The sequence below is a fragment of the Parasteatoda tepidariorum genome, chromosome 3 (assembly GCF_043381705.1).
Source record: "Parasteatoda tepidariorum isolate YZ-2023 chromosome 3, CAS_Ptep_4.0, whole genome shotgun sequence".
Lineage (NCBI taxonomy): Eukaryota > Metazoa > Arthropoda > Arachnida > Araneae > Theridiidae > Parasteatoda > Parasteatoda tepidariorum.
The window spans coordinates 85282401-85299769 of NC_092206.1; the positions used below are offsets into that span (position 1 = coordinate 85282401).

The 17369-nt window shown below is 25.5% G+C and overlaps 1 protein-coding gene across 1 annotated transcript in view; it reads left to right on the plus strand.

Annotated features, from left to right (window-relative positions):
- The first annotated feature begins 889 nt into the window (after positions 1–889).
- LOC110282969 (5'-3' exoribonuclease 2) overlaps positions 890–17369 on the plus strand; it is an 18410-nt gene continuing 1930 nt past the window's right edge. Inside the window, exons 1-9 of the mRNA XM_071179261.1 lie at positions 890–1016; positions 2509–2558; positions 4245–4370; positions 5675–5754; positions 7131–7188; positions 8209–8266; positions 12817–12866; positions 15860–15904; positions 16568–16630. Coding sequence (XP_071035362.1) covers positions 899–1016; positions 2509–2558; positions 4245–4370; positions 5675–5754; positions 7131–7188; positions 8209–8266; positions 12817–12866; positions 15860–15904; positions 16568–16630 — 648 coding nt within the window. The 5' untranslated portion in view covers positions 890–898. The remainder of the gene's footprint in view (positions 1017–2508; positions 2559–4244; positions 4371–5674; positions 5755–7130; positions 7189–8208; positions 8267–12816; positions 12867–15859; positions 15905–16567; positions 16631–17369) is intronic.

A 17369-nucleotide genomic window follows, 5' to 3' on the forward strand; every position in this document is an offset into this window, starting at 1 on the left:
AAGATTCTAGAGAATGCCTTGGCAATCAAAGGTCTGTCAAGTCATTGAAAGAGATGTTAAGAAAATTGCATGCAATTTAATTTCATTGAACTACCAGAGTAACCGCTTATTTGTGTAATTTTAGTCGAATTATATTTGAACTGAGGCACTGCTATGTTGAACAAAGCATGCTAAGTTCAAATGGTAAATTGCTCTAAATCTTTATTATTATTTTATGAATCTTCGTTGTTTTACATTAAAATTTTGTTATTTAGTTTAAAAATGATGAAAGACTGGAGAAATTGTTAAGACACTAATAGCATGTACACAAAAAAATAAAATAAATAAAAATTATTCATTCTTACAAGAAAATACAAATTTTATGTGTAGCTGGTTAGGATTTTTTTTTTTTTTTTTTTTTTTTTTTTTTTAAANTTTTTTTTTTTTTTTTTTTTTTTTTTTTTTTTTTTTTTTGCATTGTAAAATATAACACTTTTTGTTAGTAACTATTGTAATATTTTCTTTAAATTTTAAAGAAATTTCTACTATTTATGATTTTGTTTTGCCTAATGTTTTTCTCCAGATTGCTGCATAGTTAAGAGTTATCCTATAATCATGCAATTTCTGTGAAACTAATCATCCAAACTAATCTTGTAGAGAAAAATTTTTTAGAACTAATTTAAAATTGCCTTTTTTTAAAATCAAAATTAATGTTATCCTTTTCTACTTAACTTTATTTTGTTGCTAATTTAAAAAATATAAATAAAATATTTCTTTTTCTTTTCCAGTAACGTTTGTGTAAGTTAAAAAAATGTCTTGTTTAATGTTTTTATAAAACTTATGCATTTAAATATCCAATTCAATTATACCCTGTTTGCACATTTTTATTAAAAAAATATTATTTGAACAACAGAACACCATGCTTAATTGTTCTCTCCTAATTTTAGGCTTAGCTACGCATGAACCCAACTTTACTATTATTCGAGAAGAATTTAAGCCAAATCAACCAAGGCCCTGTGAATTATGCGGTCAAATAGGTAAGTCTCAAAAGATCGCCTGATTTCTATCACATACGCAGCAATTTTAAAAGTTGGAAATTTTTATGTTAGACTGGGAGACCATCCATAAAGAGATGGAGATCAGTTTCAAAAGTTTGAATTAATTTTTTATGCAGTTAATTTAAAATTCTTTTAATCTAATTAACAATTAATATAATTAATTGAGTTATAAGCATCATCCAAATTTTAAGAACCTAAAACATTTCCATAATCAAAATGCCCTTAAAAATAGCAAAACAAATATATACTTAAATATATATATATATATATATATATATAAATTCCTTTATGAAACTAAAATTTTGTATTGTAGAAAGAAATGATATTAAAAGAAATTTATATGCAATAGATTTTCAATGAAGCTAAAAATGTTAAATTCAAAAGCAACAAAAATCTATCTAAGAAAGCTGAATTATGTTGATATATGATATTAATATATATATATGTAACATAAAAGTCCTTTTTATGTTATTCCTTTTCTGTAAATCCTTTTCTTAATTTACTATTCAAAACAAAATGCTTTCTCACACTTTTAAATTCACATCCTGTCCTATAATCTATTTTTGACTCAAGTATGCGTTAATTAAAAAAGACACTTTTCCCTTTGTGGGAATCGCACTACCTATTTAATAAACCAATTGTAATTATTAATTTTTCCCTGAGATATAATAAAATAGAGGGAAAATCATTTGCTACTTTCCCTAGGATAAAAACTAAAGCCTATATATATATGTATACACAAAGAAAGTTAAGAAAAACAATAAGTTTCATTTATTGCGCATAAGCTGCAAGTAAACAGAACTCATTAGATAAGTTCAAAATGAAGACAAAACTATAGACAAATTATAGACATATGTCTATAATTTTCCTCTGTTTTGTCTTCATTTTGAACTTATATAATATATATATATATATATATAACTTATGTGCTTTAAAATTTCTATCTCACAAAACTACAAAAAAAAAGGATAAGTTTAGCTCATTGGGAAAACATAGGTAATGCCTGAAACTATTTTTTCAACCTTTTAATAACCTTCTAAAAACTGTATTGTTGGGTATTTTTGTAAATTGTTGTAGTTTTATTTAATTGATTCTCTTAATTTATTTCAAATATTTCCACCTGAATATTGTGTTTTTATCTTGGTGAAAAGTTTTGGATGTTCATAAAATATGACAGTATGTATAAGTTGCGTCTGTAAACAAATAATTATTTAGTTACAATTAAATCGACAAAGAATGATTTGATGCTCTTTACCTTCTGAAGCAGAATACCTGTGATAATTAATTGATTTCAAAACATTTTGAGTAGGAATTACCTTAACAAAGTGATGAAAGTTAATTAATTTTTCAAGAAGGAAAATTGGTAATTATATGTCATATAAAGTTGAATAAAGTTTTGATATTTATTGTTGGTATTAACATATTATTATTTTATTGTTGACCGTTTATTGTTTACCTTCTATTTATTAAGGTCATGACATGAAAGAGTGCACAGGAGGGGCTAAACAGAAACAAGGTGAAGTAAGTAAATCTGAAATTAAAATGTTGTAAAGTTGCATAAATTCATTTGTTATTTATTTGCTTTCGTTATTTCTGAAAAGTTGAGATTCTAGCTTTTGGACAAACAGGCAAATTTCTGATACAGTATACCCTGAATTTATAAATACCATAGGTTCCTGACACTTGTAATTGAATAAACAGTTAGTTATTCTATTAGTAAATTTTAAATATGATAATCCTATTATTGTAATATTAATTTAATATCTTGTACATTGTAACATTTTGAATAAATAACAAAATAAACTTGTTAGTTAACTTTTGATATTTAACAATTATTGTTAGTACTGCTTGTATGGCATCACGAAATATATTATAACAATTTAATTAACAAAAACTGGTTTTCCTCTTAGTATTCATTAAAAAAGCAATGCGTAGCAAGCTAATTTCCGTACAATTTTACTCAGCATTGTGAGAGGTGACGTCCATATTTTCATTGAATTTTTTTTTTTTTTTTTTAAGATTTCAATTATTGCTCATAGAATTGTAAAACTATATTGTCTGCAATTTCTCAATAAATCCTCAATTTTTTTTTTAAGCTAAGTTTTTATGAAGGAATCTAAATATAATTTCATAAACATTTTAAAACTAAAACACTTCACTTTAGCTTTCATTTCCGATCTTACGGGTTGGTTTGGTCTTAGCATTATTATCAGCATAAAAAAAATAGAAAATAAATTTATTGATTGTAATGTTATAATATGCATTACATGTTTAATAGCTTTTAAAATTTCTCATAAATTTAATTTTTTTAATTATTCCTAATCTAATTGAATTAGACCAATTATTTAATATTTATTTCATTTTATCAAAAGCAAATATAAATATTTTTATCTCTTCTTAACAATCAATGTAACAGCTAAATTTTTAATTTGATACAAATGTAAAACTCCTTAATTCACTGTCGCTACTAAATCGAACATCAAAATCTATTTTTAACTCGTTATTTTGCTTACCACAAAAATGTTTGTTATTCTAATTTTTTTTGTGATTATTCTACAGCCAAATTATTTTGAAATTACAATATTAATTATGTGGAGTCAGCTTTGTTTTTGGCCATTTTATTTTTTTAAATATCGCCAACTATGGATCTCTTCTCATAATCCTAACTGTCTGTTGAGAACAATTAAATTCCTTTTTGATTAGGCTGGACATAGGTTTCAAAAACCTCAACACATTGAACAGCTCAGAAATATTATATATAAATTTAATTGTATATAATATTTATAATATTTCATTATTTAATATAGAAATATAAAATTATTTAATAAATAAATATTTCATAAAAGGAATTTACAGGCCATACAACTATAATGTTTTTAATATCTTCATGTCTAGTAAAGAATTTTAATACAAGTTCGTAGGAATTTTGTTGTTAAAATTTAGATAAGAAATGGTCCAAAGCTTGATAATATACTTGACCTATAATATAATTCTTTAATCTCAACAGTACAAAATTCTATTTTCAGAAATTTTGAAGGAAAAATACTCAACACCCTTTGAAATCAAATATATATATATAAACATTTCAAAAAGGAAATTTTATTTGTTCTTTAAAAATTCTTAAACTTAAATAAATGCCTATTTTCTAAAACTCATTAACAGGAAAAGTGCACGTTATGATTTTTTTTTTCTTTTTCTCATTTGCAGTTTGATGAATTGGAAAAACCTCTAGAAATTGATACAGAGTTTATTTTCATTCGTTTAAATGTCTTGCGAGAATATCTGGCTAAAGAATTGGCTATGGAAAACTTACCATTCCAGTATGATTTAGAAGTAAGATAAATATTGCTGTTATTAATAAAATTTTACTACATAATTATGTTTTGATGCATTCTTTAAAAGTATAAAACTAAAGCATATCCTAGATTTTATATCCTTGAATTTTTTATTTTTATATTACTCTGCTGAAATGAATTATATAATACTTAATATTGTAGACTTGTCTTTTAAGAAGTAAATAAAAGTTTGGCCCTTAATAAGTGTCATACATCATGATTAAAAATTTAAGTTTGACTGCATTTGTTATTAGGGATGTGCCGGGAACATGTCAACAAAAGAATTTTAGGATAAAGATAAATTTAAAATGAAAGTATGTGTGTTTATAAGAGTAATAGAATGAAAAAACTTTGAAAATGACAATTTTTATTTTAGGAAATTTAAATATTTTTTATTCTTTATAATTATTATTAATAATAAGTATTATAGAAGTATTCTATTTATTTTAGCACCAATATTTTTGTCAAAAAGATTATGTTAAAGTAATAATTTAAGTATTTAATTGAAAGAATATTTTATGCAGCCAGTGAAGTACTGTAAAGACTTAATGATTAATGGCAGTAATATTTTATTGTTTTCTACGTGTCCTTTTTTATTGCTAGAACATAAACGTTCTAGAATTAGAGTATGCTTTATTTAGAAAGTTCTTGTCAGTATTCGGAACAATTTGTAAACTCTTTGAAGTGATTAGTATATATCTCTTCTTTTTTCTCATTCAACTTATAAGTGTATAAAATAACATTATTTAAATGGTTGTTCAGAAAGGACCACTAAAAAAGTTCATTACAACCAAGCATTCACTATGTCCCAAGTTTATTGTAGCAAGATTAAACTCTATATTTATTTTAAGATGTGATTCAGCTATTGACCTATTATTATTTTTTTTTTTTTAAATTTTTTATTTCAAACCATTAGAATTCAAAACTTTTCATAATCTTCCTTTTGAACTAGGTGTTTTTTTTTAAATAAGAAAATAAGGAAAATTTAATAAACAGCAATAATATACTGAAGTTATGCTATTAGAAGTAGCATATCTCTAAATATATCATCTATGTAAATTGCCATTTTTTCCCCTGTAGATTTTCCCCCCATAATCTCGAGGTGTCTAAGGTCAGTTTTCTAATTTATTAGCAATTTTTTTAACATTTTTACCCTTCAACCGTAGTTTTTTTTTCTTTTTTGAATTTCTATTTATATAATTATATATATTTATCATCATAATATTTTATAATTTTTATATGCATTTTAGCATTATGAATTGAAAAATTTCTTTTTTAAATATAAAACATTTTTCTTTGTAGCGGGCAATTGATGATTGGGTATTCATGTGCTTTTTTGTTGGAAATGATTTTTTACCTCATCTCCCATCTCTGGAAATCAGGTAAATATACATTATATTGTTCTTTGTATGGTGAGGATTTTATATGTATTCAGAATTCATTTAAACTCTTAGGCTTTGCAATATTATAGATATGGATAGAGAAAATTGTTATGTAAGATACTAAGATTGGATATTAAACGTTCATAAATATTTTTGTGTTCACCGTAAAATCGATCAAAAACAACTTTTATAGAATTTCATTGGGTAATTTGTTGATTTTGCTGTTTCAAACTTGTTTTGATTATTTATCAAAAATTACTTTTGATTTAGGTAATTGCTATTCTTTTGCCTTGAGTTTCCAATGAATTTTTATTAGCATCTGTGTTAACTTTTATTTTATTTGTTAACCATACTCTAATTCATACCAAATCATTTAATTATTATAAAATATTTGTTGCAAATATGTTCCATGAAATAATGAAAAAAACATAATGGGTTACAATGATAAATGATGCTCATGAGAAAATTTTTATATTGTTGTTGTCTTATGCCACTTCTCAATACTGGCAAACTTATTTTAAGGCAGATAGGTGCGCTTCTTCTCGTTTTTCAGTGACCCCGTCTAATTCCTGCAAGGATGTTAATTTGTTATGAGAACTTAGAGGACTTTGTGACCCAGGCAGATCTAGTCATCCTTTTGAACACGAGGAGTCTTTGGACAGCAGGGATTGAACTCATTACCCCCTGGACATAGGCCCAATGCCCTACCAACCAGGCTGTTTCAGCCCTAGTTTTTATATTAAGAGAAAAATGTACTGCCAACTCTAGCAAATGTTTTTTGAGAAATTTTATCAGGCGCAGCTTTATAATATTTATAAGAATGCCTGTTAATATATTAACTTCCTTGCTTGGCTAAAAATATATTCTCTGTGGTTTTTTTTACCGGCAGCCTGTTCACAATAAAATTACTGTTTCATTTTTGAAATATTAGTCTTTTTTTTTTTTAAAAAAAAAAAAAGGTTTATGTCGAAAGTGAAGTACAAAAATTATAGCACATGAGAGGCTTAGGTGATAGAAAAACAAGAATACTATCAATATCTAATAAATCCCTACCAAGGAAAACAGAACAAAGAACATTTTAACTTATTTGGTTGCAAATGGAAGCAAAAATGAGTTGAAAGGTGATTTTTACAAATACCTTCAAGTTTAATGAAACAATCATACTGATTTTGATGTTTACAATCGCTTCTTCAATGGTGAATTGTTCAATATAAACTGCATTTTTGCTTTTACCTTACTTAAATATTTATTTCAAGATGCTAATGTGTATACTTTTTGAACTTAATTTTTGACAAACATTTTAAAACTAATTATTAAAAGTGGTTCATATCAAAACATTCTGCATATCCATGTTTTAACTTTTTGTATTTATTTAGGGAAGGAGCCATTGATCGTTTGGTTGATCTTTATAAAAAGGCAGTATATAAAACTGGGGTGTGTATTTATTAATTTTATATTAGCTTTTTTTACTTGTTTATTTATATATATATATTTTTTTTAAAAATTTGTTTGTTCCCATGGTGAATTGAGTTCATTCAAATGCATTACATATTTAGTGTTATTTTATCAACAAAAAAAAAGAGGAACTAACTTATGTTAAAAGCCAATGATGTTCATAATTGGATGTTATTAAAGTTCTTCTTTAAAAAAATGTGCATTGTTATAGTTATTTATAGAGCCATTTATTTGTTTCAAATTATAGTGAGTAACCTCGTTTGATTTTTGATGAATTTTCAGTTCATAGAATATAGATTTTTGTGTTTTTTTCTTGTTTTTATATGGTTTGTTTATGTAATAAATGCTGTTTCTTATCTTTTGACTATATTTTTCACAAATAAAGAGTTTGATGACTATATTCAATTCAATTGTTGTCTCAATTTAAAACTTACTATATTCAATAAGCTGTTTCTTATATCATAAGAGTTTATTTAAAACAAGTGACATTTATTTGTCAAAAAGTAATATACGGGGTAGTTAAAATGGAGCTAGTTCTGGTTCCACTAAATGGATACAAATAAAACTTCCCATATATGTTATGTGAATTGTGAAAAAAATAGTTTAATATTTAGCCAGCAGTACTTCGTACTGCTAATATTTCATGCAAAATTTTTTATAAAGTTATGGTATACATTTAGCATATTGTTTATCAACAAAGTATGCACATAGAGCTTGATTAATAAGTATATTTTGTTATTCTTTCATTTTTGAGCTGTTGTTTTGCTTTTTTTACAGTGTCATTTATAAGCAACATTTTGAGGCTTTTTTTTAAATCTTTTTTCTATTATTATTATTATTATTTTTAAGGTTTACCTACTCTTAAAATCAAATTTATTACATAAACTCTGAGAACATTAAAATTATTCATATTGAATAATATTCAATGCTAATTAAATTGTCGAATTAATATGAATATCTATGTTTTCATTTCTTATACAAAATTATTAAAATTTTCAGGGATTTGTGACTGACAGTGGACATGTAGATCTGAATAGAGTTCAACTCATTATGAATGGTATGATATTTAACATATTAAATTTGATTTTCATACACTTTTTAGTTGTATTTATTTCAAACATTTTAACATAAGTTTTTTGTTTTGTTTGTAAGTTTGTTTCCTTTTTTATTAGTAAACAAGTTATGCAATTAATCATAAACACTTTGAAATGATTTTGTAAATGAATGTATCGAAACGCAAGACTTTGTTTGTAAATGAATTGTGTAATTAATATCTCATGTTTTTATTTTGTTTGATTGCAGGTATGATTAGCAATTACAGCAAAATAAATAAAAGCTGAGTTAGATTATAATATAAAGTTTTTAAATTGTTGTCCTTAGTTTTAAATTAGAAATTAATATATTTATCAATGGAAATACCAATTGAGCCTCATTATTACTATTTTTGTATACAAGATATCTTTCTTTCATCTGCACTTTTAAGTAAATGATTTAAAAAAAGTTTAAAATCATTGATTGTTTTAAATTAGTTAACAATGGTAAAAAGTATATCAGGTTTTCTTTTTCAATAAGAAAAGGATCATTTCAATTATTCTGGTTTGCATTTATTTTGACTTGAAAATAACCAATATCTTACTTGTTTAAACAAGTAAAAATTGATGATACTGCCTTTTGATTTTTGTTAGTAAAATGGACAATTACAGTCAAATTTTTTTATAATTTTAATGCATTCAGAATCCCTCAAAACTCCTAGAAAACATTTTATTACTTTTCTAAGAAGGCTATTTATTTAGTTATTTTCAATCAAAAAACGCATACTTTCGTTTTCGCCTGAAACGGGGAGTCACGTGATTATTCACGAACTGACGTCACACGTGTCCATCTGCCGTTCACTTACAATAGATGTGCTGTGAAAACCAATGCGTTCTTGCTTTTGTTTAAATTTTCTAATTAAATACAACCATTTTAGATGGTCTAAAGCTATCTGTATAAAAAATTGCGCCTTAATATCGCTTAATAAAAATTTGGATTTGATATAACGTATTTTTATAATGTTAAATTTCAGTGGTACCCACTGAAACATTGTTAATACTTGACGAAATTTTCTAGCTCGGAATATTTAAGATTTTTTAGTTCAATAAAAAAAGTGCATGGTATTGCTTATAAATGATGCGTTATAAATACAAAATAACTTCGTTTTTTCATTTTTTAACTATAATCTTAATTTTAATGTATACTTCAAGTTCATTTGGAAGATTTATTTTCATCTTAAGTGAAAGAAATGTTGGATCAATTTCTTATGTAGAATAAATAGTTTTAGATTTTAAAATGTAGGACAGCGTAAGTTACTGATAATTTTTATCTATTTATTCTAGCGTGAATTCAAAGCATGTAATTGTCTTCACAGCAGTAGCCTCTTAAAAAACTTGTGATCCCAGCAAAACTTTAATATATATATATATATTCCTGCAGATTTTATTAACTTTACTTTAATTGTCTTAATCTATGCTATAAGTATTTGAAATCAAGCATATGCATTTATTTAGTTCTTTATTGCAGAAATAGGAATAAAATTTCATAAATGCATATAAAAAAAATTTTCGCCATAGCAAAGTTCCTATTTACTCAAAAAATAAAAATATTGAGAAAAAATATCAACATTACTGTTTATTTTTTAATTATTTAATAAATTATTAAGAATGTGCATTAGAATTTCTTTCCATTTTGTATAAGTTAATTTTTTATTTTTCTTCTCTAGCTTTAGTGAAACAAAAACTTCCAGCTTAATGATATTCGCTGAAATTTTGTGGATAAATAAGTTAATTAGATATGGATAAATGAGAAATTAAGTGAAATTTTAAGTATAACTAGATTATGGTGATGATGATGGTCAGATATATTTCAATGGACTAGATTCTTGAAAGTGTTGATACGTTTTCGGCTATACCGTATGCATAACCTGATATTTTTTTAAAACTATTTTATTAAATTTTTTTTAATTAAAAATGTATAATGTATTAATTTTACTATTTTAGAATTCTTCATTGCAAGCACTGACAAATAGCTTGCAAAAATAAGGAGAGAAATTAACAATAACCATACTTTATAAATACTATATTGCAGAAAAAGGAATTAAAATTTATAAATTTAAAAATAAAAATAATTTTGAACTGTAACGGAATTCCTATTTAAGCTAGGAATAATAAATATAAGCGTTAATGTGTATTTAAATATTTAATACATAGTGAAACAAACAAAAAAAGATGACATAAACTGCATTAGTAAGTATTTACTTAAAAAGAAAATCCTTCAACTCTAGTAATAAATAAATAAATTAAAGAAGCAACATTAAATTACATTATTTGAATTTTTGATCATTAGCACATAGATTGTAACGATGATGGACTGATATTTTTCAATGGACTAGATTTATGAAAATACTGATTTGTTTTAATGCAATAACGAATTATAAAATCATTCATCCTATATCAAAATGTATAAAATTTCTATCCAATCTGCGACTTATTTTAATTATGTAATTAGGTTGTAATGAAGCATTATTTTAATTTAAAAGTAAATGGAATAAAATAGTATTTTCTATGAACTTTAACACCACTGATTTCAGCCGAAAAGAAATGTTGATTGGCTGTAAAGAGTTTATCATTCATAATCATTTCTTCAGATATTTTAATGATAAATAACAACGTTTGAAGTTTTAAAATCTTTCTTTCATTTTGCACACACTCTCAGAACCGTAAATTTAATTCACAAAATTTTTACTGATAATTTACAAAGGATGTTCATACGGTATACGTGATATCAAAACTAAAAGAGCATTGAAAAAGCCTTAGCGGATGGAGACGGCACGTTTCCCTTCGGCACATTTGACGTCATAACCAATCAGGGGTCGTTTTTGATTGCATCACTTACGGAGGCCTTTTGGGGCAATTTAAATGTTTAATAACTAAATAAATTAACATTTGCCGAAAAAAACAATCAGATTTTCGGTTTCAGGGGAGAATTTCCAATAAGTTAGGTATGAAAATAAAAAAAATTATGATATGCTGTAATTGTCCATTGTTTTGATGGTTTTAATTTGACTTTCATTGTAAATCTTGAGTGTTTTTCAGGCTTTTTTCTTGTATTTTTTTTCTTTATTCATTTATAAAATAATTTGTGACCTTGATAATAGACATTGTAATGACTTTATTGTTGGCAATATTTTAAATAAATGTAGTAAGTATCAATAGTGAGGAAAACTTGTTGACATACCATTTCTATTTTCCACATTTTGGCAAAGAAGGTAAATCTAAGATTTTTTTATATTTTGAGGCTTATGTGCTAAGAAGTCAGACGGAAATAGGATTAAAGATATCTTAATCCAAAGGAAAAGTTTATTATTAGAAAAAAAAAAGTCATGCAATGATATTTGCCTAGAAAGGGTCCTCACCTGAAAATAATTTTTCATAGATATATTTATTTTGTTTAATTTTCAATAATGATGTTAAATGAAGCATAACAAACCAAAAGAGTTCAGAACTCCCAACTTGTGTGATCAAAAGCCGATTGAAGAATAATTAATAGATGCTTTGGAATATTGGGAGGGATCCATTAATGAATTTTTTTAACGGTACATAATTTTATTATTTAAATAATTTGATAAAAGGAATTTGTCCCTACCATAAAGCAAACCTATAATGTATATATTGTATAAACAGTTGAAATGAACAGAATCTAACAAAAAGAATGTTTCAATATTGTCATGACATTGAATAATAATTCGTAGCCTGTTAAAAATTGAATGAAAAGTTGACTGCTATATTGATTAAGAAAATAAATAAGATATAAAAAACAGAATAAAATAAATCTTGTGATTGACTGTATTTATGTTTCATTAAGATCTGCCAAATAATTAACAGTATAATAAAAATAAGTTTGTTTTACTAGACAATTGTAAGCCCCTTTTTTTTTAGTCTTTTAGACCTTTTTAAAATGAATAATTTTTATTTTTATTAAAATATTCAAAATAGTTATCTGTTATAATTATGAGTTAAGAAGTATCATAATGAACAGTTGATCTTCTCCCGGAAAAGTACCCTTGATTTTCTGAAAAGTCAGTCTTTAAGAAAGGTGGTCTCCCAAAGAATTGTCTTTATTAGATTGCCAAATGAATGTCCTCAAAAGTATTTTCTAACTTATTAGATCTTATACAGATACAATGTTATCACTCAATTTGATCAAGTTAATGTTGATGCAGTTTTTAGATTAACATTGAAAACTACTATAAAAAGTATTTTAATAGCTCTTTTTCTGATGAATTCCTTGGTATCCTTGAAGAAATAGAACAATAAGCAACAAAAATATGCTTTTTGGGTGCCATACTCTGCAAATTTAGACATGTTTCACAACCAATTATCATTCGTACAATTTGTTTTACTTTTTTCTGTGTCATGGCAAATCAAAGTTACTAAGTAGTTTTTTGAATATTATGTCTAAATGACTCATAAATAGTAAATAGGAAGTTATTGTAAAGTGTATAAAGATATTTTTTTTACATGTAAAGTATGTAACGATATCTTTTTATGTTGTTATTGTAATTTCTTGCAGATCTCGGAGAAGCTGAAGATGAAATTTTCAAGAGGCGACAAGACAATGAAGTACTGTTTTTTTGTTGTTTTTTTTTAACTTTAAATTGCTTTCCAAAATTGTTGTAACTTGTTACTTTAAAAAAAATTTAAGTTTTGCTGTTGATTCTCTAACATTCACTATCTTCTTATCTTTAGGAGTATAAAAAATCAAATGATACTGCCTTTAAAGAAAGCTAGAAAAAGAATCTATATATATATTTCTCTTACACGGCGATAAAAAAAAGCCTCATTACAACTCCCCGAATGGCAACGCTAGAAAATCGACCAATGATTGCCGCTAAAAATGTCACATGCCAAATCTAGATTGGGTGGCTCAACATATAGCGCTTCTAAAAACGGAAACTGAAATAACCAGAGTGTAAAATATTATGTGCTTATGCGCATCGTATTTTTTGTTAAATAATTTATTTATTATATATCAGTTTATAGATGGTAACGAGAAGAGTTTTGTGGTTGCTATGGTGACTAATTAGAAGGTAAATTGTTTTTTTGAGTGAGTGTGAGATTTGTTTTTTGGAACTGCGATGCTGTAATTTTATTGTTTAGTTAATAAATCTTCCTTTTGTATTAAGCGTGATAGTAGTTTCCTTAATTATTTGATTCGAAATCCTTTGAGTTTTATTTGAGGTCAGTTTATTTTGTATTTTTTGACAAGAGAGAGCATTCTCACCGAATGTGATTTCTTCCGAAATTCAATGTTTTGTTTATACAGGCTTTTCCATTGCAATTCACTTATTTCAACTTTTAATAGACTTAATTATAGCCAAAATTTTAACCTTTTTAAAGAGATATCAGTTTTAGAAATTTTATCTTAAGATTTTATACTATAGCACATTTCTAATAGGTTTAACTAATTACATGTCATTTATTTTAATTCAAATTTATTTTACTGACTTAGTATTTACTAAAAAGATGTAATTTTTTTTTTTTTTAAAAGTCGTTATATGGATTTGAATGATTGTTTTGAATTCTTAGAATTTTGTGAATTTGCAATGTATCTAAGTTAGTAGCGAGCGAAGCGAGCTTGGTTTGCGAAGCAAACCATATAAGATTGCGTAGCAATTTTCGGGGGTTGGCGAGCGTTAGCGAGCAGGGGGCGCAGCCCACTAGTTTTAAAAAATATTCAAAGATAAATTATCAATTTGTTATAAATTATAATTAGTTAACTTTCAATAGTATATATTTAAATATAATAAATTTATAACATGAAAGTGTGCTGTGAAAATTTATACAAATTGAAGATCTATAATATGCAAAATTCTGAAAATCCTCTAGTTTCTAGTTATGTAAAGGTCTTCTCTATAATTTTTTTTTAAACTTATGCGAGCAAGATATATTAATTTACATTTTTTATAGAATTATAGTTTTTCATGTTTATAATACCTGAAAATAAATACCTGATTAAGATAAATTTAAAAGTTATCAATTACTTAGTTATCAATACTTTACATAGCCAAAGTATTGAATTAAAAATTACCATCTGAAACTTTTTAATATTATACAGCAAATAATTAATTATTAGTGGTATGTCATTCTATACTCTGTTGCAAGTTAAGAAAAGACCATTGCAGTATACAATTTAAGTAATCATCTGTGAATGCATATAGTTATGTTTCATTTCGTTATCAAATTATTCAAATCTGCTTTCAAAAACTATATAAAAGCTTTTAAAAGTTTAACAGGTCTGACAGTTTAATTCATACTATCTCTTACAATATAAATTATAGAATTATTAAAAAAGGTTATAGTTTTGTAGTCTTAATAGAATTCTACACTTGGCGACATATTTCGATAAATTAGAAGAACATTTGTACTTGAAAAAGAAATAACTATATGACGTTGCAAAAGCGTTGATTTTGATTAACTAAAAATGGCATGGCTTATGCCAACATGCCCTTAACAAAACAAATTTGAGATCTTTTGTTTCGCTATAGAAGAAAATTGTTACAAGAAACAATATTTATTTATTCTTCCATTAGTTTCTTTAAATGAAAGTTCGCGATGTTATACGTTCCTAGCACGAATGTATATCAACATCGGCATCCATTTCGCATGTATTTATATGCAAACAGGCTCTCTTCATAGGGATGATGATTTTTTTCTTAACTTGCAACTGAGTATAGCTGTACATATTTAAATGGTACATCCACTTTACAAAGCCAATTATGAGTAATGTTATACGTTCCTAGCACGAATGTATATCAACATCGCCATCCATTTCGCATGTATTTATATGCAAACAGGCTCTCTTCATAGGGATGATGATTTTTTTCTTAACTTGCAACTGAGTATAGCTGTACATATTTAAATGGTACATCCACTTTACAAAGCCAATTATAAGTAATGTTGAACTTCTTTCCACCCCAAAAATAGTATAATCAATGACTATTATCAAAATAATTTTTGTGTATGAAAATCAGATTTATGGTGGTTAAGCAAATTATTTAAATTTTAAAAACTCATCATTTTCACTCTACTTATGATTTTTTTTTTTTTATTCCTATAGAAAACTTAATTTTATGTATAAATATATTTTAAAAATTGATCAACTTTAGTAAATGGCCAGCTTTATTTAGTTTTAAGAATATGCAGAGTTCTATGATAAATGCAATTTAGTAATTAAATTGTTTTAGCACTAAGCATAATACCTCAATTATATGCATAAATACGTAAGTTAATCAAAATATTTTATTAATGCCTGCTGTATTATTTAAGATAGTCATAAAGAGACAAAGATGGGCCTTATAAATGATAAAAAAATTTTTTAGTTATTATATTTATAATTAGAATAATAAAAAATTACAAAGCAAAGGATACAAAAAAATAATGTTTTGTGAAAAAAGACAAAAGGTAGGGAGAAGTTTTATATTTGCATTATTACAAAGAATGTTTTTTTTTAAAATTATTTTAATAAGTTTTCTATTCATTGAGTAACTATATTGCATTTCTTTTTTTAAAGAAACACTGCTGATTTTTTCCCCTTTCTCTAATTTTTATTTTAGCTATCTTTTCGAGCCCGAGAGAAGGCAAAAAGGAAAAGAATGAAGGTATGTGGTTATTTTAGGTAATTATCATACTCACAGCTAAGATAAGAAATTTTCCATTAACCAATTACTTTATTTTTACTTAATTATATCTTTCTTTCTTATTCATCCATCATTTCTGTTTAACACCCTTTGCGAGAATAATGAAAATACCCTGAAATTTCAATATGAAGAAAATATACTGTTTCTTACTGAAGAAAAACTTATACTATCCAATTTTTTAATGTTTGAAAGATTAGTCCATCTGTTTAGGTTCCCTGAAACAATGAAATAGGCAAAAATTGAAAAATATTCATCAATTTTAATGGCGCTTTTAACTAATTGGAAATATCTCACTAAATTGACAATTTATTAAGAAAGTTTAATTCTTTAAAAAAATATTTGTTTATTATTAAGTCTAGTCAGTTAATTTTAGCAATTTAGTATCGATATTATAGAATTATATATTTACTTTCAGTTTGAGACAATCAAATTGAACCCAATTTTCATTTATTTATTTTTGTTCAAAGAAGTTTTTGCTTGGCAATTATGACCAAAACTTTTGTACCGATGGAAAATCAATAAAAATTTTTCTCTGTTCCAAGTAACACTGAGAAGTTTTCCTATGCATTATCTGAGAACATTCCATCGATAATAAATTTTAACTTGGTTCTGTTTTATTTTTAGATGAACAGAGATGACAGGCCAGCTTGGACACCAGGTGGGCAATTTAGTCCAAGGGTATGTCAAGTATAAAATTTTCAAATTATTCAACTCATTTCAAATTATTCATTCATTATTCTTCCATTTTATTCAACTTGAGTGTATCTTAACACTTTCCGTATTGGTTGTTTTCATTGGCGTTTTTTAAATTCTATTGCTAATAGTGATAAAAAAAATAATTTTGCAATGTCTTTTCTAATTTTAGATATGTGCTATAGTTTTTCCTAAAAATCAAACTCATCCAAAAAATAAATGTATTTATAAAAAAATCTATTTGTGTAAGTGATAAACATTTGTTTTCTTCAAAGTGACAGCTCTGGTTTTTTAGTTCAGATAAGAAAAAAATATATGTAGCAGCATCATTAAAGCTGCCATACTGATATTTATAATACTACAAAAAAATGGCAAATTTTAGACTAATAGCTTAAACAACATTTTAGTTGATAGATAAAGGAAAATATTTACATTGAATTTTTTCTTAATTGAAACAAAAACATCTGTTTTGGGAAGAAAAAAAACTTATTGGAACTTTCTCTATTCAAAATTTTAGGATGCTGCACTGTGTATTATTTGCTTCTATTGTTTATAAAATTAATATTTTTTTAAAAATTAAATCCCAAATATCTGTGTATGATTTACATCTTTGATAAATTGTTACAAAAAAAGGAAATACAGTCAAACCCCGCTATAGTGAACACGGTTTATAGTGAACTCCTGGATATAGTGAACAAAATGTTAGGTCCCGTGCCTTGCTATGCACGTATAA